Source organism: Borostomias antarcticus, assembly GCF_949987555.1.
Source record: "Borostomias antarcticus genome assembly, chromosome: 7".
NCBI lineage: Eukaryota > Metazoa > Chordata > Actinopteri > Stomiiformes > Stomiidae > Borostomias > Borostomias antarcticus.
Window position 1 is genome coordinate 2,197,697 of NC_140240.1, and position 19,168 is coordinate 2,216,864.

Sequence of the window (19,168 nt, forward strand, 5' to 3'; positions counted from 1 at the left end):
TTAATGTTAGTGTAAGATACAGTGACAAAATGTAGACTATGCCTTTCTTGGAATCCACAGTAGGGCTGATTACACAAAAAACAATTCCCTAATAGACAAAACCAGCAGTCAATGGTCCATATGGACAAGATTATGAGATGACTCCTACCCCTCAACCAATTAAAAATAATTTTACAGACTCCAGAGAGATTAATGTTTGTCCTTAATACAGCAAATAAAGGAAATGAGAGGCTGTGGAGAGCATGTGTGGAAAACTGGCCAATTGGCTCTGAAAATACATAATCTGAGGCAAAAGGTTGTGTTTTTTCCCCTTCATACTTATGCTACCAAATAATGTTTCTGTGAACATGCACAAGCTCTGACCCAATGCTGACCTTTCCCACTTTGACGGAGAGGTTTAGGGTGTACACCATTGTTAGACGCAGCAATTCCTCCACATCTGACCAACTGAAATATTATCATCAAAATGTTAAGAGACTAAGAAACATACTTTGGAGTAATGGCATTGTAAGTTGGTAAGAGAAATGGTGATATTGATATTCAGATGACAATGTTCAAAGAAAGAAAAGTGAGCCTAGATAAGCGATACATGACGTACATGTATGCTTCTAGAGCAAATCACTGCTGACTCGTGATTAGACATAGACCATAAGTTCTAGAGTCAGCCTACTCCAATATGTATCCCTTTGGGACACAAACAGGACCACCTTTTTGGGTAGGGAAGAGGGCTGTGCAATAAAATATTTTTACAATATTTTTTCCGCGATATTGTATCGATTTTCCACGGTACAGTATTGATCTTTTTTTTTTTTTTTAAGAGTTAAATATACAGAACAAGACACGGAATAGATATAGAAATAGATAGATATAGAAAATGAAGGATATATTATTTGTGTTTTAAATGGATTTAAAATGTCCTTACATTCACTCCGTCCTCAGGATCACTTCCAGGGAGTGAGGGAAGTAGTTGTATTTGCAGCTGTATTTTAAAATGTTCAGTAAATTATGTAGAGTATCGCAATGTATCACAATATGTATTGTATCATATTGCAATGTATTGTGACCCATGTATCGTGATATGTATCGTGAGGTCCTTGCCAATACCCAGCCCTAGTAGGGAGAGGGCAGGAAAATCAGTTATAGGATCTAAACATTAGTTTTACATAAATAAAGACACCAAGACACAGTAATACATTTTGAGCTGTAATTTAAAAAACAAAACAAAAAACAATACCATTGTAACATTGTATAATAAATTAACAGTGAAATGTTCCACCAATGCCGCAAAGGAGCAGAGGACCGCGTGTGGGACTCATTGCAACTCTACAAGTGTGTGGGTCTGAGGGCTGCTTACATCATGATCACTACAGCCAATCTATCAGACTTCAGAACATCTCATTAAATCAGTCAGTTCACATTAGCCACCGATTGTCTACTCCATGGGGATATTGATAAGCATAGCCAGATTCATGCATGATGGTCGTTAAAGCAGCCATGAAGGTGTTTCACACATACAACGCCCAGCTTTCAATGCCAGGACATGGCCCTGATCTTTGAGTCACATCCTCAAAGACCTCATCATTCTGAAATCTCTGTCTGAAGACTTGCAGAGAAATCTTTTTCAGTCTACGCCGTTCCCCTTGCTGTTCAGAACAGATGGTAATTCACTCTCTAGAACAAGGTTTAAAGATACAAGAACACCAGCCTATGAGACCCACTATTCTACAGCCCGTAGTTCAACTCAGATTGGCTCCTTACATTCTCCTTGAACTTCTAGTTTGGTGGATCATACCAAAAGACAGACACAGGGGAGACACGTTGCCATGTACCATCCCATTTGCACTAACACAATCATACACACACGACCTGCACTGTATTGAATAGGTTTAGGCGATAGGAACTGAAGTAGGTCCTCATAATCTCACACGTTTAATAGGTCATATGTCCCAATAAGTGGCCTCTTTCTACCGTGCTTAGTTGTACACAAGCCACACCACCATACACAGTTCACATGCAGAGGCTCAACATATGTTGTGACATCCTGTCCATGAAGGGGCTTCAAATACCTTCGAGAGGACACCGTGGTTTGTCATAGCAGGGTGGGGTGTCCGGGGTTAGGCTAGATTTGAAGGGGGAACATGGACGGAGTTGACACAGTGACTAGTCTGAGTCTGATCTGCCCCAGGCTGAATCAAACCTCGCAGAGAACAACTGGGAAATCCACATGGATGCAGGGGTGGTCCAGCTTTATAATTCCCTGTAAGAGTGATTAAGAAAGACATAATGAAACTAATTCTACAAACAGGCTATTGGTACCTATTTAAGGCCTTGGCAAAGTCCTGATTCTAGGTCCTAATTTTTCTCGCTTCGTGAAAGTAATTGGGATAAGGCTATTACCTGAGGTATGAGTAATTGGGATAAGGCTATTACCTGAGGTATGAGGTTCTTGTGGATCCTCTTGAGCTTTGCCCTTCTCCTCCCGTTCTTTGTCACAACTGTCTCTTCATAGAACTCATGGGCCAAGTCACCGTCCTCATCAAAGTAGAGAGAGCTGCAGACAAAACCAATAAAAATACGTAACACTGAGATTCAGACTGCAACTTTGCCCAATTGCACAATGCCGTTGAATTCGCTACACTTAATGTACCATAAAAAACAACAACATTCCATTCCATATGCTATGGAAGTGTTGTCAGTATCAGTAACACAGATACAAGATTACTGCTTATCCAACATATTCATCCATGCGCCCTTTGGGAACCAGAAGTCTTGCTCAACTGCTATCAAACGATTGTTGGGCAGTAAATAGTTTTCAGATTGCCTTGTCAACATCGTTAAGGCTATATTTACCTTCTTCTAGTAAACACGAACGGGGTCGCATTTCGGAAACTTCTGAGTCTCGCCAACGACTGCTCATTTTCCTCTTTGGTTGGATCATCAACACTTCCCGAGCCAGTGAAAGGCCAATAACCTTTGGTTTTGGAGCCACTACCTCCCATCTTCAACTGTAGGGCATTATTTTCTTGGCCGTAGAGCTCCCAATAGTGATGTGGCTTAAAGACCGTCCTTGATGAGGAGAGGACTTGGAGTGTGGACTAAGTATGGGACTAAGAGGGAGAGAGAAACAAAAGAAAGAGAGATACAGACATTAAACCAACCATAGCAACTCACTTCTCATTGCAATATCTGCCTTGCCAGTTTCCTAGCTATCCAGTGCCTCTTTTGATGCCAATTCAGTTGGTTGTGATAGGCATATATAACATATCAAATATAGGCCTATATAACATATCAAATATAGGCCTATATAACATATCAAATATAGGCATATATAACATCAAATATAGGCCTATTAGCTATAATTAGTCTAGCTATTGAACGAAAACGTGAAATTGACATTTAGAGACAGGCATAACATGTCACTAATACTCTCTATATTAGAGCTATATTAACTAACATGCTTGCTAACCTGCAATGGCTGTGTTCGTTATCCTGACCAAGCCAGCATGAACTAACCTGCTCAGCCTCGCCTCATTAGCTGGCTAGTTATCAAATGATCTGAAGGCTGAGCACTACACTTGCTCCATTTCAGGGAACATGTCTGCAATACTCTGACTTTGCCTTTTAAGCAGACTGTCTGTACAGCAAGGCTCCAGACATCCATGGGCCTAGCTACTCTCTAGCTAATTAGCTAGCGTTAGCTGTCAAAACAAACACTTGTCAGCTAGTTACGTGGTTCACTAAATAGACTTTGTTGTAGACATACCCCTCGTCAGTTACCGTATATATTGTCAAGATGTGCTGACTTCTTTTGGTGCTGTAACACGAGCTGAACCTCAGTGATCAAGGAGATTGCTTGCTGGCTAACACTTGGCTAGTTAGCTCGATGCTACATCGCCTAGATGTCCCTTCACCGGGTTCACCATGGATGTCAAACGGTAGGGGCTAGTTCCCATACACGCAGAGAACGGTAAAACCCTAACCCCCAAATCCCAACTTTAACCCAACCCTAAACCTAGCCTTAACACTAAACCTAACCTTAACACTAAACCTAACCCTAATCTTAATTTAAACCTAATTTAACCCTAAACGACCTCTGTGTCTATGGGACCTAGTCTTTAGCGATGTCAAACTACGATGTTCTTCGCTTCCGCTATCGCGCATCACTTCCGGTGTTGGTTTTGCATGCACACATTTCACGCAACCTACTACACTTTTCATATCGTGCCTTGGACAATCTGACTAATTATGTAATTTCTCTTCATGTAACATATGGAAGAAAAGTATTAGAAAAATCTGCCGACTAATCTTTAAAGTGACCCCTAGCAGCTGTTGACACTTCAATCCTCCATCACCTTCTAAAACACATCCACGTAGGCCTACATACACACGCACACCATGTCCCTTTATTTAAGAATAACATTTTTAGAAATGGCTTAATAAAGTTGAATCATTAGTTACCTCGTTCAATGTCCCTTAAAAACAGCAGCGCTAAGTTTTCCCAGACAAAAACTGATTCCAGTTGAAGTTTGACCCTCATAACTTACAGTGACCATTCAAATACAGTAGTAGCATACAGTAGATTCATGATATTCACATGCACTTCAAACAACAAAATCCCTCTCTTAAATTACAGTGTTCCCCTTTCTTGTTCATGCTTCTTGTTTTCCTCTGCCATTGCCACAGCCTTCATCTTATCCCTGGCAACAGCGTAGCGCCTGACGATCTGACGGACATGCTCCTTTTCCTCACGCTGAAGGATCCGAAGGAAATTACAGAGCTCGGGAAGGCTGAATGCATCCCACTGTGGGATGAGAACAATCATTACTTCACAGGGCATAATCTGAGCCTTTTTTGTTAGCCTTGTGGTCGTTTGAAAGGTGAGCACTCACATTGACCTCTCCTGTCTCATTCTCTTTCAGCACCAGACTGAGGGCTTTCTCATTGGGGCCAGCGCAGAGACGCAGGTGGAGTGGACACTCATCATTGGACAGCCTACGCAGTGACACTGGGAAGTAAAGGGAAGGAGATACAAGAGAGGAAAAGGTAGTGAAAAAAAAAGGGCACCAGAGGAAGATCCTATAGAGAGAATTCACATCACTTGTTATTATTTCACATCTGCATCTGTGTGACTTCTGCTGTGTGTATGCTGTGGTGAAGATGGGCTTACCCTGGTTTTGCTGCTCGCTCCGCTCAAACAATGCAAACTTGGCTGGGTTGTCCGCCACAGTGAACTTGTTGAGCAGTGCTACTATGACCTCTTGTGCCCGTGTTCGAGAGCTTACGTGCAGATGCTTGGCAGTGTTTCTAGGGAGGTAGAAAGAAGTCCGGCGCTTCGGTCCACCATACTGTGGCTCCCCATGAGTCAAGGAGAGCTTCTTGGGAGGGGCGATAGTCAAGGGCCGGGCCAGTTTAAACTGGACGTTAATAAAACCAGTGTATGATCCATCTTTATTCTAAAAGAATTAAAAAATGAGATGAAAGAACACAGAGATTAAGCATATTAGGACCACTGTCAACATGTCAATCACTGGTTTGTGTGTGTGTGCATGTGTGTGTGAGAGAGAGAGAGGGAGGGAGAGAGAGAGAGAGAGAGAGAGGAGAGAGAGAGAGAAGAGATGATGAAGCACATTGTAACTAATTCAGTGAAAACCTTGTGCGTTAGTCTGGGAAATTACAGGAAGTATGGAGAAAGATACTAAAGATTTTCACTCACAAGCACCATGTAGAGATGACTGTTGATTTGAGCGTTGTATTCCATCACTTTCTGCTGAATTTCACTGACTGACAATTCTTGTTTACCCCAATCAATTTGTTCATCCTGCAAGGGAGAAATAAGGTTCAATTTTTAACAACAATGCTTCTTCATCCCAGTGCATCTCCACCTCTAGATGTCAGTAGTTCTCTGTTCTTACAGCAGAGTTATGAGAGAATGATCTATACTCTAGGAGCTAAGACAGAGTTATGAGAGAACAATCTATACTCTAGGAGTTAAGACAGTACAGGACAAAGAAGTCAGGACTGTCCATGCATGCATGCATGCTCACATGCTCTCTCTCTCTCTCCCTCTCTCACATACACACGCACACACATACACATACACTTTTCTATTTTATAATGTCAGCCTAAGGCATAATATAAGGCAAGAAAATCATACAAAAAGGAATGTCCCTTGCCTCACTATTATGTCACCTATTATCAATTCCATGTAACATGCAATTGAATCACATTGATGAGGGTGGGATGGCATAATCTATTAATACAAATAAATGGAATTGGAAGGTAGGTAGTCCACTGGTCAGAGCATCTGACCACTTGACAGTTTCCCTTGAGCAAGGTACCTCCCAACACTAGCTCAAAACATTTTGAGTCACTTTGGATAAAGGTGTCTGCTATAATTGTAATTTAAGCTGGTGACAAGAAAAAGTATGATGCTTATTATGCTTATTAGTCTAAAAGAGCATCCGTTCTATTGTACTGTAGGCTTATATCTTCTGTATTGAGCACATACACTAGCTTATATAATTAAACCACAAAAAAACAAGGCTACAGATAGATCATGGGGGATCATGGTTGCCTGGTCACTGTCTCACCGTGTTTGTTTTGACATTGTGAAAGACGGATGCAACTGAGTTGCCCAAGCAAATTCTGCAGTTTGAATTTTGGACAGCTGTTTTATTGTAGCTTAACATTGCCAGGCAACCTCTCCCATGGCAGTCATTCTTTATGTGGTGACTATAGACCTCCTGACAGGCAGCTGCAGGAGCAGGGTACTGCAATCTAGTATTGTTGAGCATATGGCACAGATAGAGTCCCCATCTCCATAAACCACATCCTCCCCCCTCTCTCACAGAGTAGGAACTACAAAGGGACGGGGGGGGGGGGGGGGGGGTTTATGAGATGAAAAAGAAAAGATGAATTTCTTACCACATTTGTATCTGTCTCTATTGTGTCTTCAGAAACATCTGACTGGTCAATCAAGAGACAATCATCTGTGCTGCAGTCCAGCTGGATAAGAGGTAAGCAGCGGTAGTGGCAGGTATATCTGCAGTCTGGGTGGAGGGAGGGAGAGAGAGAGAGAGAGAGAGAGAGAGAGAGAGAGACGAGGCGAGCATTACCACTCCATTACAAAAGATTTATTTGCCACAAATAATCCATCATGCTTATTGTCTGTGAGAGGAGCACTTGTACAGTTTTCAGGGGTCAAGGGTCAGCATGGGTGAGCAGTGTCCTCGACTGTAGATTTAGGTCTATTAACGAAGGTCTGAAGCTATATTGAGGATCAACTCCTAATCCTTAGACATATGATCTCAATGAATTGAATATAGGCTTGTACAGTATACAGGCTAGTATACAGTATAGTAAACAACTAGTCTATTGAAGGGAGGGAAGTTTCTGGACAGGGTCAGAGTGCATTAAGCCTCATAAAGCCTGTCCCTGTTAAACTTGCAAACTCTGCTCCAGGTTCTCCATTGATTTAATTAGACCTGCAGTATAATAGCTGCCAAAGTGTAGACATGCCAGTAGTCCAGGGGAATTAGAAGACAAAAACATTCCCGTGGCCTGGCTGTCCCCTTTGTCAACAAACATGAGGCTACCCAGAGCTTCCTGCTGATAGGCTCAAGCTCTTGTGACAAGGGGGTGCCCTGGTGGCTCATCGGTTACGGCGTGTACCACATTAAGGCTAATCCTGATCCCAGCGGCCCAGGTTCGAATCCGACCTGGTCCCTGTGCTGCATGTCCTCCCCTCTCTCTCTCTCCCACCTTTCCTGTCACTCTACACTTCCCTCTATAATAAAGCACAAATGCCCCCCAAAAATATTTAAAAAAAACAAACTCTTGTGACAAGTTTTCACCTGACTGGATGATGACACATCTATATAGCTATCCTTTCATTCAATTATTTTCAGTGCTTAATCTAAATGAAATAGGGACATCTTTATAGCATAAACCTATAACAAGTGGTGAAGGGGAAGACGACAAACTGCGGGATTCTTCACTACTGTGTCGAGCCCGTATTACAGAATCTGAACTCTTTTTTTTGTTGGAATACCTCTCTACTGTCTCCAACCCTGACCCACCCTGTCTAGTAGGGCTGGGTTTAAAAAATCGATTCAAATGATTCAGAATCGATTCATGAATCCCAAAATCGATCTTTTATTTAATGAATGAATGAATAAATTAAGGAATGAATAGTTCATTCATTCATTCAATGATTCATTCATTCATTTTTGGAAATCAGTATCGATATCCAGCCCTAGTATTGATGTGTTGCATAACTTGGCAGTCATGTAATTAAGGTTACAGCTAAAAAAAAAAAAAGTTTTAGTAACACTAACCGAATCGATATTGAATCGAATCGAATTGAATCGTGATAATCGATTCAGAACCTTGTGAATCGGAATCGATTCTTGAAATTCGACTCGATACCCAGCCCTACTGTCTAGCCCATGCTGACGGTACTCACTAGCACAGCGCAAGCTTTGTTTGTAAAGACCCCAGATGAAATCTCCGCATAAGTCACACCAGGTGAGTTGGGTGTGGCTGGAAGGCCGGAAGTCGTGTCCCTTTCCAGCCTCCCCTGTAAGCCACGATGGCCCCTCAACGCTGACGCTGTCCCCCACCAGCCGAACGACCAAGGACTGACCGGGCCTCTCTGGGGCCCTCCCCTGGCGTGAGGTCAGGGGTGATGCTGGTGGTGGCCGGGCTGCAGGAGCAGCCAGCTCGATGCGATCATTTAGGCTGAGGTCCTTCAACTCGATCAACTCGCACTTAGACATCCTGAGTCCAGAACACAGACTGGCATGGCCTATGACCCCCTCACTACCCAGCTAGTCCTAAGGTACTGAATAACAATAAATCCATCTCAACATCCTAAATTACAGCATTGACAAAGTCAGATGAGATGTCAGTTGTGCCCAGTGTGTCTTGATTCAGTCCATGTCCAATTGTATGTCTGGAAAAGATGGTCATGGAGTCTTCAGGCACCACCACGACGTCCTAGAATGGAAGGCAAAGACAGAGGTTACCCCTAAACCATTGGGACTGATTCGCATGATTAATATTTTAAACATTTTTCAAACTTACAGTAAGTTAACTAAACCAAGACAAACATAGCCTACATTCATTTCATATAAAATTTGAATGCATCCAATGCATTTTCATGCCTATAAAATGTACCAATACGGATATGGTAGCCTACTGAATGACTACAGGCCCGTCGCAGTAATGAAGGTCTTTGAACGCCTTGTTCTGCTGCACCTCAAATCCATAATGGACCCACTCCTGGACCCTCTGCAGTTCACCCACCGAGTAAACAGGTCTGTGGACGACGCAGTAAACATGGCCCTACACTACATTCTACAGCATCTGGAACACGCAGGCACCTACGCCAGGATCCTGTTTGTGGATTTCAGCTCTGCTTTCAACATCATCCTCCCGCCCACACTGGAGTACGAGCTCTCCCAGTTGCACGTGCCTGACTCTACCTGCAGGTGGATCACCGACTTTCTGTCCGACAAGAAATGGCACATGAAGCTGGGCAAAAACATGTCTGACTCCGGGTCCATCAGCACTGGGTCCCCCCAGGGCTGCACTCCACATAACATGTTTCCTCTGCTCCAGTGTTCAGTGGCAGCGTGCACTTTACACCACTCCATCCAATGCTTGGCATTACGCTTGGTGATGTAAGGCTTGCATGCAGCTGCTTGGCTATGGAAAATGTTATCATCAAGCTTCAAGCGCACAGTTTTTGTGCTGATGTTAATGTCAGAGGAGGTTTGGAACTCTGCAGTTATTGAGTCAGCAGAGCGTTGGCGATTTTTACGCACTATGCGCTTCAGCACTCGGTGACCCCGTTCTGTAACTTAACGTGGTCTGAGTTGCTGTGGTTCCTAAACGCTTCCACTTTGCAATAATACCACTTCCAGATGATTGTGGACTATCTAAGAGGGAATACATTTCATGAACTGACCTGTTGCAGTACATCCTAATACAGTACCACACTGGAATTCAGTGAGCTCTTTAGAACGACCCATTCTTTCACAAAAGTTTGTAGAGGCAGAGTGCATGGCTAGGTGCTTGATTTTATACACCTGTGGCAATGGGACTTAATTAAACACCTGAATTCAATGATTAAGAGGTGTGTCCAAATACTTCTGTCCATATAGTGTATACACATACACACACGTGCACATTACCTGAATATACTGTATAGGACACACCACACTCACATATCACAACGCGTGCGCACACACACTCATCTGCGGACTCACTGTATATACTGTACACTGACTGCACTATTTTTTTTATATTGTTCTTTTTCTTAGCTTATCCTTTTTTGCACTATAATTTTGTACTTGCTCCTTGCACTGTCCTGTCTCGTCCTTGCACCCTGTCCAAAGTTGTCTCGTTATGCACCACGACCGATACTACCAATTCCTAGTATGCTACGTTGAAAAACTGCATTCCATTAAAACAAATTCTGATTCTGAAAGTAGATAACATGCCAGCTGTGATCATTTGATAGCCTATACGCAACATTTAACAGAATGCTTCAGTAGGGTATTTTTGTTTTTAATAGGCTAAAACTGATCAAAAGTTCTCACGCTGTCATGCTGAAACAACTTTGTTTGCGTCCCTTCAAAACCCATTTAAGTGACTTGAGTATTAATGAGCTCACATCGCGTAAAGTAGGTCACCATGTAGGCTAGGGCAGTTTTCACATCTTTCCCACACTTTTCTGCGCTGAATAAAACGTGGCGATTAAGTTAATAATCTATCTGTAACCAAAGTTCTGAAGCAAGCGCAATTTCAAACAATGTGATTAGGTTTTGGTAGGCTAGTGCGTAACCTATCGGTGCGTATAGGTTTTGAATGGTGGCTCGTTATGACATACAGCCACAATAAACCATAAACGCTGAAAGATATTTGAAAAATGTCTCAGTCGTAAACGACCTTACCTCGTTTAGTGCTTCACTCGGAGGAACTAGGCTAGGCTGTATTCGTTTATTCTCATCCCAGACCTGCTGGACACTCATGCGCCTAGTCCAGCGCATGCACATTTAATCATCGGATTACTGCATAATCCCTTAGGCGGTACTTCATGCGAGTCGTCGGCCTATTGTAGGCTACATCTCCCCCACCAGGTTACATGCTATGACAATATATCCTACAAAATCCTACTGATGCTATTGTTTTTTCCCCATCAAGTTGCAAACACGTAACGTTTAAACACCCATTAATTGGCGAAATCACGAAACTGAATGGGCAAATGAAAAAAGTGGGCAAATGATCGATAGGGAATAGCTTTCAGATGAATGACAAAAATCAGATGATATTCATTACATTACATTGCATTACATTACAGTCATTTAGCAGACGCTTTATCCAAAGCGACTAACTTATTAATAATTGCATTTAACGTAGGAAAAGCCAATGTACTAGCCTACTACTTGCCAGAACTCACAAGTGCATCTTCTTTCTAAAACAAGTGATTAAGAGCATAATCTAGTGCTGAAGGCAAAGTGCAAGAATAGCAATCTAAAGTAGGCTACAGTGCAATAGGCCTACAATACAATACAATACAATAAAATACAATAAGTGCTTAGGAGGGAGGATTGTTGTAGTACTTCTTGAAGAGATGAGTTTTGCGCCTGCAACGAAAGATGGGCAGCGACTCTGCAGTCAGCATCAGTGGGCAGTTCATTCCACCACTGCGGGGCCAGGACAGAGAAGGGCCGTGTCCGTGGGGCCAGGACAGAGAATAGCCGTGACCGTGGGGCCAGGACAGAGAAGAGCCGTGACCGTGGGGTCAGGACAGAGAAGAGCCGTGACCGTGGGGCCAGGACAGAGAAGAGCCGTGACCGTGGGGGCCAGGACAGAGAAGAGCCGTGACCGTGGGACCAGGACAGAGAAGAGCCGTGACCGTGGGGCCAGGACAGAGAAGAGCCGTGACCGTGGGGCCAGGACAGAGAAGAGCCGTGACCGTGGGGGCCAGGACAGAGAAGAGCCGTGACCGTGGGGGCCAGGACAGAGAAGAGCCGTGACCGTGGGGGCCAGGACAGAGAAGAGCCGTGACCGTGGGGGCCAGGACAGAGAAGAGCCGTGACCGTGGGGGCCAGGACAGAGAAGAGCCGTGACCGTGCTGAGGCCAGGACAGAGAAGAGCCGTGACCGTGTCGAGGCCAGGACAGAGAAGAGCCGTGACCGTGGGGCCAGGACAGAGAAGAGCAGTGACCGTGTCCATCGACCGCATGTGCCTCGGAGTGACGGGTCAACCAGGTACCCCGGGGTAGCAGAGAGCTGGTGGCCTCCCAGTAGCCACAGCATCCGGGCAGCAGAGGGCGCTGTAGGAGTATTGGACTGACGGAAGTTGGAGAACGAGAAGGAAAGGTCGTAAGAGTTCCCTTCCTGCAGCAGATCCACGTGCTGAACATCCCCATCAGAACAGAAGCGCGACCATGAAACGTCCAAGTAAGTTGCTTAAACAGTGAAAGATGTTTTGGATGTCTGATTTTGCAAAGGCTAACGTTACTGCATTTTCTACTACAATTGTATAATGTATTACTCTATGTCCCACCTCTTAGTTAGCCACATAAAACGTGTAACATTAACGTCGTCATGTCAAACGTGAGCTCACTGTTAGCTAGTTAGCAATTCCAGATAGCTCAACTTTTACTTTCTAAATCTGCTTGTGACATTCCTGTGTTGTTGATGAGCCGTTTGGTGTTATTTCAGAGTTGAAGAGAGCAAGTAAACGTGTGTCATGCTCCAAACGTTACAAAATCCAGAAAAAGGTCAGTTATGATTAACATTTTTTGATTGTCACACCATTTTTAAAGACTTTACAAGTAATGTGCCATCATTGATGTGTTGGCTATTGTTGTGTATGTGGCCTAACTACACAACTATACATTAATCAAACACTTGAGAAGAGCACTCAGTTTAACGATGTTTAATGGTCGAGAGTCAGGGTGAACAGGCAGAGAGAGATCAATCCGCGCCTCATTGCGCATGCAACAGCATGTTACTATATAACATAAAGTAGTCCCTTATTATGTAGGCTTGACACTACAGCTATCATGTGTTCGCTATACTTAAAGTACGTTAACGTAAGTGTTGAAGTAACGTGCAGTTAGCTACATGCAGTTAGCTACATGAGTGGTGTAACCTAGCCCTGGTCCAGGTCGATCTACTATAAATACTCCTATATATAATATATAATACTATAACTATTCGGGGCTGATGCTGCGTTACCGACCTGGACCAGGACTAGCGCTGCGTTCCGGATCGTGTACTTCCATACTATATAGTATTCCAAAATGGATGATGTATGTCTCAATACATACAGTAGTATTCAACATGCAGTTTGGCAAAAATACCAGGATGTCCTACTACATCTGGTCGTATTTTGCAGTATGTAAGCCAGCACACTTTTCTGGCTATTCTGATTTACAATCCTGTCCTCATCAGAAATTAACGTTTTGACGAATCTCAGCTGTGGACTAATGTCACTTCATGGACAGCGACAGATGTGATCAAATGTCAAGGTGTAAAGTTATGACAAGGCAGTATGTCCCAATAGGAAGTACGTACTTCCTAGAGGCAGCTGTAGTAAGTACTGGTAGTAAAAAGAAGTATGCAATTTGGAACGCAGCCTAGGTGTAGCCAGTTTCAGAAAGTAAAAATACTAAGTGTATTTGCTCCACTCATGCACTAAACCAGCTGATTCGAAGGTTTTTACACATCTGGCTACATGTGATGCTAAGTAGCCCACTAACAAGCTAGCTAAAAAACTAATTGACACTTATGTCCAGGTTCGGGAACATAACAGAAAATTAAAGAAAGAAGCTAAAAAGAAAGGTGTGGGAAAACGAGTGAAAAAGGATCTTGGAGTGCCCAGCATCGCCCCTTTCAAAGAGGATGTCCTCAGAGAAGCAGCGCAAAGGAGGTTACAGGTGAGGTCAAAGGTTAAAGGTCATCATCACCCAGGGTTGCATTTCATGATCTAGATTATCATGTCCAACACTTCCATGGATGATCATTCTTGTTGTTGATGGATGGATTGTGATATATTTTCTGTGGATTTCCTTTATACCCAGCTTGAAGAGTTAAAAGAGAAAAAGAAACTTGTCAAAATACAGGAACGAGCCAAAAAGAGGAAGAAGGAACGAGATGCTGGTACTGGTGACGCTGACCCCAAAGCCAAAAGACCTCGGAAGGTAGAAACCTGTAATGATGTCAATTAATGTAATGCATTTTTATTGTAACCCAGTGTTAATTCTCTTTATATCTACTCAGGATGAGACTGTGAAGCAGTCGGTAAAACGTCTTCCCTCAATAGACAAGAGTTCCAAGAAATTCCAGTGCTCAGAGTTGAATAAGGTAAATGTCTGTCATTCTGTCATTCAACCTATGAGTTGGGAATTGGGGGCAAACTGGGAATACCACCCCAGGCCTTGCCTCATTTACTGGGTATTAATTTCGGATTAATGTGTCACGTTCTGAAATGTGATTTGGCTCTGCAGGTGATCGATGCCTCTGATGTCATAGTTGAAGTTTTGGATGCCAGAGATCCCCTGGGTTGTCGATGCCCTCAGCTCGAGGAGGCTGTCCTTGGGAGGGAAGGAAACAAGAAACTTATCTTGCTTTTGAACAAAATAGGTTGATTACTTTAACTTCGTCTTTACAGTCCATCAAGGTTCAGTTGCTTTTGGTATCTTTTTTTTCTCCCATCAGTAATCTCATGTAACATCCCTTCCCCCAGATCTTGTGCCTCAGGAGAATGTGGAGAAGTGGCTGCAGTGTCTACAGCAAGAGTTCCCTGCTGTGGCGTTTAAGGCATCTACACAGCTCCAGGACAAAACGGTGGTAAGTACATTCACATTCAGCATGATGAATGGTAAACCTAATTGATAATCCACTGGGAAATGTATAGCCTATCTAGTCAAACCTCATTGATAATCCACTGGGAAATCTATATAATCTGTGTAGTTATACCTGCAACAAAGAAATGTTATCCATGTTTTTTTTCTCCCCAATTGTTTTTATGCTCTGCTCAGCAAGAGAAGAAAAGCAGAATAGCAACTGCTAACGGGGTAGTGGACAAAACCAAGGGAGTGGCCTGTTTTGGCAGCAGCTGTCTTCTCCAGTTACTAGGAGACTATGCTGGTGCCTCAGATGGAGAGGGCATGCTCAAAGTGGGCATAGTAGGTAGGGATGTCTGTGTACTCAATACTGTGTCTTCTCAGTTCTGTAAAGACTTGAACGATCCAACTCTAAATTAAAGGTACCAATGTAGTTTTTGACCACTAGTATGCGCTCTAGAGCAAATTTGAGAAGGTGGTCCCCGAAAATCGGGTACTACGTCATTGCGTCAATACACGGAGCACATAATAGTGAGGTTTCACATCTTTGTCGTTTTCAAAACATTAGTTAAATATCATTTTGCGAAGAAATTAAAAGGTAGGAAAGACATTCAAGTGATTCCACATGTTTATTAGACTACAAGGAACCATATAATCGAGGAATTTCGAAAATAAACAAAGAACGGTTTGTTTTGATTCACGTTTGCGTTGGGTACCTTTAATCTACAGTACTCCAGTGATTCTTCAATACTGTAGATACTGTAATCTACAGTACTTCACTAACCCCAGCTCTGTTTTCCCTGCGCAGGCTTCCCCAACGTTGGCAAGAGCAGCCTGATCAACAGCCTGAAGGGCATCCGGGCGTGCAACGCAGGTTTCCAGAGAGGGATGACCAAGTGAGTGACGCTTCAGCTCGTACAGTAACATGTCTTCTGTGTGCTAGGATTAGAATTGGTTCCTGGCTGTAGTGACATGATATCTGGGCTGTCGGCAGGATAACGAAAAAAACTACCGCACCAATTTTCACGTGTGGAAGGGTGCAGTATGGGCCACCGTGCTCTGAGCACCATTTCTAGTTCATATTGTATCTAGGATTTCTAATTATCCAGTTATGTTACGTGTTGGTGGGGAAGTGTATATGAAGCATGATGAAGTTGAAGATCTGACAAGACCGTGGAGTCTATATTCAATCCAACACTGAGCTTCGTGTACCTCATATTCAAATTTATTTTTGAAAACCGCCTTCCCTTTTGGTAAGTGTCTTGTAATTCTCCCTACAGATGTATGCAAGACGTGCACATCACCAAAGGCGTGAAGATGATTGACAGCCCGGGGATCGTGGCGTGTCACTCCAACCCGCCTGCTTCCATGGCCCTGAGGAGTCTGCAGGTGGAGGAGAAGCAGGAGACTGTTCTGGAAGCCGTCAGGACCTTGCTCAAACAGTGTGACAAACAACAGGTGAGAGGGACACGGATATCCCAGTGGGATAATATCAGCTTAATCATAAGCGGTAGTTTCAATCTGGTTCTATTGATCCAGCACCTGGCCTGAAACGGGATCGGATGTGCGCACATTTACTCTTTTTCATTAAAACCCCACTGTGACATTTTTTTGTCTTCAAGGTTATGCTCCAGTACAACGTGCCAGACTTCAGAAACTCCTTGGAGTTTTTAACTTGTTTTGCCAAGAAACGTGGATTTCTGCAGAAGGGCGGAGTTCCAAACACAGAACAGGCCGCCACGGCCTTCCTCAGTGATTGGACCGGGTGAGTGTCATCAACTCCATCTGTCTACCTGACTTACAGGTTATTCTATCTGTCGGCATGGAGATGAGGACAAACGCAAGTCTCGAGTTCATAATGAAGACCTCATATCCAACTCTGATCCAAACGCCGAGGCAGATTTGAGAGGATTAGCTTTTTATTTATCAGTTAGTTGCTGTAGCACATTGTCGTTGTCAAAGAGTTTTGAGTATTGAGTATCGTTTCTCTTTGCCCCACAATCTTCTCAGAGCAAAGCTGAGCTACTACTGCAAAGTCCCAGAGAACCCCAGCCTCCCTGCGTACCTGTGTGACGCCACCGTGGCTCAGATGCAGAAGGGTTGGGACCTGGACAAGCTGAGGAAGGGCAACGAAAACACTTTGAAGAGTATGTCCGTTCAGTGTATTTTTTTCTGATCGGCAGATTTAGAATCCACTCAATTTTGGCACACACAGCCAAGAAATGCATTCAAGGTTCGAGGTCTGTGCTCTGAGCACCATTTCTAGTTCATATTGTATCTAGGATTTCTAATTATCCAGTTATGTTACGTATTGGGGGGGGAAGTGTATATGAAGCATGATGAAGTTGAAAATCTGACAAGACCATGGAGTCTATATTCAATCCAACACTGAGCTTCATTCCACTTCCACAATTCTCTCCATGTATATACACTTATACATACGGTTTCTCTTTGAGACACATTGGACATGGGAGAGCAGGTTCATCTTGTTGTCCATCTAGTAGATGAACAAGTCAGCGGTGTTGGAGCTGTGACTGACATGTTCTCCTGTCCCAGGTGTGAAGTTCCCCAACAAGGCGAGCAGCATCAGTTTGACCTCTAAAGGCCCCACGGCAGGCATACTGACGGAGACGGAGGTCCCCGAGGAAAGCTCTGCTGCTTCGGAACTCAATGAGGAAGATGCAGAGAAGATGGAGGGAAATAAACAGGTAGCTAACTAACAATGAGGACCTTTTCTATGGACAAGATGGTGGTTTGTGTCATTTAAACATTCAGGATTCCTTTTATTTGTCACATGTAATGTACGGTGTTCAGTCATTATACATTACATGTGACTCAGGTCATTTGCATCTGTCCCAAGTTGGGCGGTTGTGTGTGGTGTTTGCTGCCATGGAAATGAGGACAAAAACGCTCTTGAGAGCAGTTTAGACTTATAAATTAGTGCTGGGGCGACTTGACATCAACTACGGAAATAGCTTGATTTGTGAAACGTGCGTCGCAAAGAAGTAAGATAGCTGCACCTGGTCAAATCTAACAGTATTGGAAATACTGTGTTCTTTCTTTGGGTAAATTACGTTTTCTATTAATCAAGCATTAAAAAAAATTGCTAGAATTATCGTTAAATTGGTCGTTAGATTAATCGATTTAATGGAAAAAATTTAAGAGATTAATCATTAGAAAAATAGTTTTTAGGTGCAGCCCTACTTCTAATGTCCAAGTGCTGAGCTAGATTGGCTCTTTTTAAAGATGTTAAATTCAGATAAAATCTTTGACCAACATGTTTTCATTACAGCCTGAAGATACTGATCAGGAGTGTGTAGAAGCGGAAGTGACAGATGAAATGGAGGCATCACAGAAAAAGAAGCCAGTAACTAGTAAGTTGCAACGCAATAACTTCAATCCTTTTTGTACCAAAGTCTGTGTTTGAACACATCTTTATACAATATTTGTCCTTCTTGCAGATGAATCGGCGAAAGTGAGGTTCCAGTCGGTATGCATCGACCTGAGCTCTGACAAGGCAGACAATAGTTATGACTTCAACACAGATTTTAATTAAACATGAAATCCAAAATGCATTTTAGTGTCAAGTTCTGTCAAATGAGAGAAATCAGTGCTAGAAATGTGTCTTAGCTAGAGGAGTAAGAAGACAGATCCCTCTTACTACGTACACAGCTTTTACTGAATTATACATTTCTGGACTTCCACCGAACAGCGACTTTAACTCAAATACATCCTCATGGGACGAACCAGGCCCTCCTTGTCACAAGTCAGATGTGATTTGTTCCGTGTTTCCTCAAACAGCTATTTATAGAATTCCTATTACTAAAACCTAAGATATACTTTGCTATAATGATGTTTCACTCATTTATGGCTCCTCAAACAGCTTATTAGTCTGTGTCGTTGACAAAGCTTCCTGGCCCTCTTACAGTTTTGGATGGCAAACTTAACGCCTAAAGGTTTTGTCACATTTCTGGCACTGAATTTCTCTCCTTTAAAGAACCATAGAAGAACCCACAAATAAGTTGATTTTTTCTATGGACAACTAAACTACTGTTCATGCTAATGTTTCCTTATCTACCTGCATCAAGTATGTTTCAAGACAAATGTATCTGTAATTGAAAGGCAAATTCCTTCTTTTTTTTACTCAAGGTAAATATTTAAAACGTGTCAATTTTCATGTGGATTATTGTATATAGTGTGACTGAATGTCTGTTATATTGCCTCAATTCGAATTTGCATCCTAAGACTCGAATACATAAATAACACTGGCAAGAAAAGCTCATGGTTTTATTAAATCTCATACAA

The 19,168-nt window shown here is 42.9% G+C and overlaps 3 protein-coding genes across 5 annotated transcripts; 1 reads left to right on the top strand and 2 right to left on the bottom strand.

Moving 5' to 3' along the window:
* Positions 1-1,184: 1,184 nt before the first annotated feature.
* LOC311311068 (tumor suppressor candidate 2-like) lies at positions 1,185-3,933 on the bottom strand. Of its 2 annotated transcripts, none has more exons than XM_084440696.1 (4): positions 3,778-3,933; positions 2,851-3,107; positions 2,431-2,551; positions 1,185-2,257 (listed from the first exon to the last, which is right to left on the bottom strand). In XM_084440696.1, exons 2-4 carry the CDS (start codon positions 2,997-2,999, stop codon positions 2,192-2,194), a joined length of 336 nt encoding a protein of 111 aa, XP_084296822.1. In that variant the 5' UTR covers positions 3,000-3,107; positions 3,778-3,933; the 3' UTR covers positions 1,185-2,191. The 2 variants fall into 2 exon arrangements, with proteins under 2 accessions (XP_084296822.1, XP_084296821.1); XM_084440695.1 differs by having other exon boundaries at positions 3,764-3,933.
* A 457-nt stretch (positions 3,934-4,390) lies between these two features.
* Positions 4,391-11,051, bottom strand: rassf1 (Ras association domain family member 1). 2 transcript variants are annotated; one of them, XM_084440561.1, is made up of 7 exons: positions 10,959-11,051; positions 8,465-8,997; positions 6,925-7,049; positions 5,714-5,818; positions 5,168-5,453; positions 4,890-5,005; positions 4,391-4,801 (listed from the first exon to the last, which is right to left on the bottom strand). In XM_084440561.1, exons 2-7 carry the CDS (start codon positions 8,775-8,777, stop codon positions 4,628-4,630), a joined length of 1,119 nt encoding a protein of 372 aa, XP_084296687.1. In that variant the 5' UTR covers positions 8,778-8,997; positions 10,959-11,051; the 3' UTR covers positions 4,391-4,627. The 2 variants fall into 2 exon arrangements, with proteins under 2 accessions (XP_084296687.1, XP_084296688.1); XM_084440562.1 differs by lacking the exon at positions 10,959-11,051 and adding an exon at positions 9,085-9,193.
* Positions 11,052-12,412: 1,361 nt separating this feature from the next.
* Positions 12,413-19,167, top strand: gnl3 (G protein nucleolar 3). The gene is made up of 15 exons (XM_084440458.1): positions 12,413-12,470; positions 12,735-12,793; positions 13,814-13,954; positions 14,099-14,218; positions 14,298-14,381; positions 14,525-14,660; positions 14,764-14,867; positions 15,059-15,209; positions 15,672-15,759; positions 16,144-16,321; positions 16,486-16,628; positions 16,874-17,010; positions 17,420-17,571; positions 18,156-18,237; positions 18,325-19,167. The coding sequence occupies exons 1-15, from the start codon at positions 12,458-12,460 to the stop codon at positions 18,417-18,419; spliced, it is 1,683 nt and encodes a 560-aa protein (XP_084296584.1). The 5' UTR covers positions 12,413-12,457; the 3' UTR covers positions 18,420-19,167.
* The last annotated feature ends 1 nt before the right edge of the window (position 19,168 follows it).

Bases quoted from the DNA above. Each gene is read 5' to 3' on its own strand.
- LOC311311068 (XM_084440696.1), bottom strand. From the start codon at position 2,999: ATGGGAGGTAGTGGCTCCAAAACCAAAGGTTATTGGCCTTTCACTGGC. The intron at 2,552-2,850 runs GTAAATATAGCC...TTTTGTCTGCAG, and splicing joins TTCGTGTTTACTAGAAGAAG to CTCTCTCTACTTTGATGAGG. The intron at 2,258-2,430 runs GTAATAGCCTTA...TCACTCTTACAG, and splicing joins ACAAGAACCTCATACCTCAG to GGAATTATAAAGCTGGACCA.
- rassf1 (XM_084440561.1), bottom strand. From the start codon at position 8,777: ATGTCTAAGTGCGAGTTGATCGAGTTGAAGGACCTCAGCCTAAATGAT. The intron at 5,819-6,924 runs GTAAGAAATTCA...TCTCCCTTGCAG, and splicing joins TAGAGACAGATACAAATGTG to GATGAACAAATTGATTGGGG. The intron at 4,802-4,889 runs GTGAGTGCTCAC...CTCATCCCACAG, and splicing joins ATGAGACAGGAGAGGTCAAT to TGGGATGCATTCAGCCTTCC.
- gnl3 (XM_084440458.1), top strand. The intron at 13,955-14,098 runs GTGAGGTCAAAG...CTTTATACCCAG, and splicing joins CAGCGCAAAGGAGGTTACAG to CTTGAAGAGTTAAAAGAGAA. The intron at 16,629-16,873 runs GTGAGTGTCATC...CAATCTTCTCAG, and splicing joins TTCCTCAGTGATTGGACCGG to AGCAAAGCTGAGCTACTACT.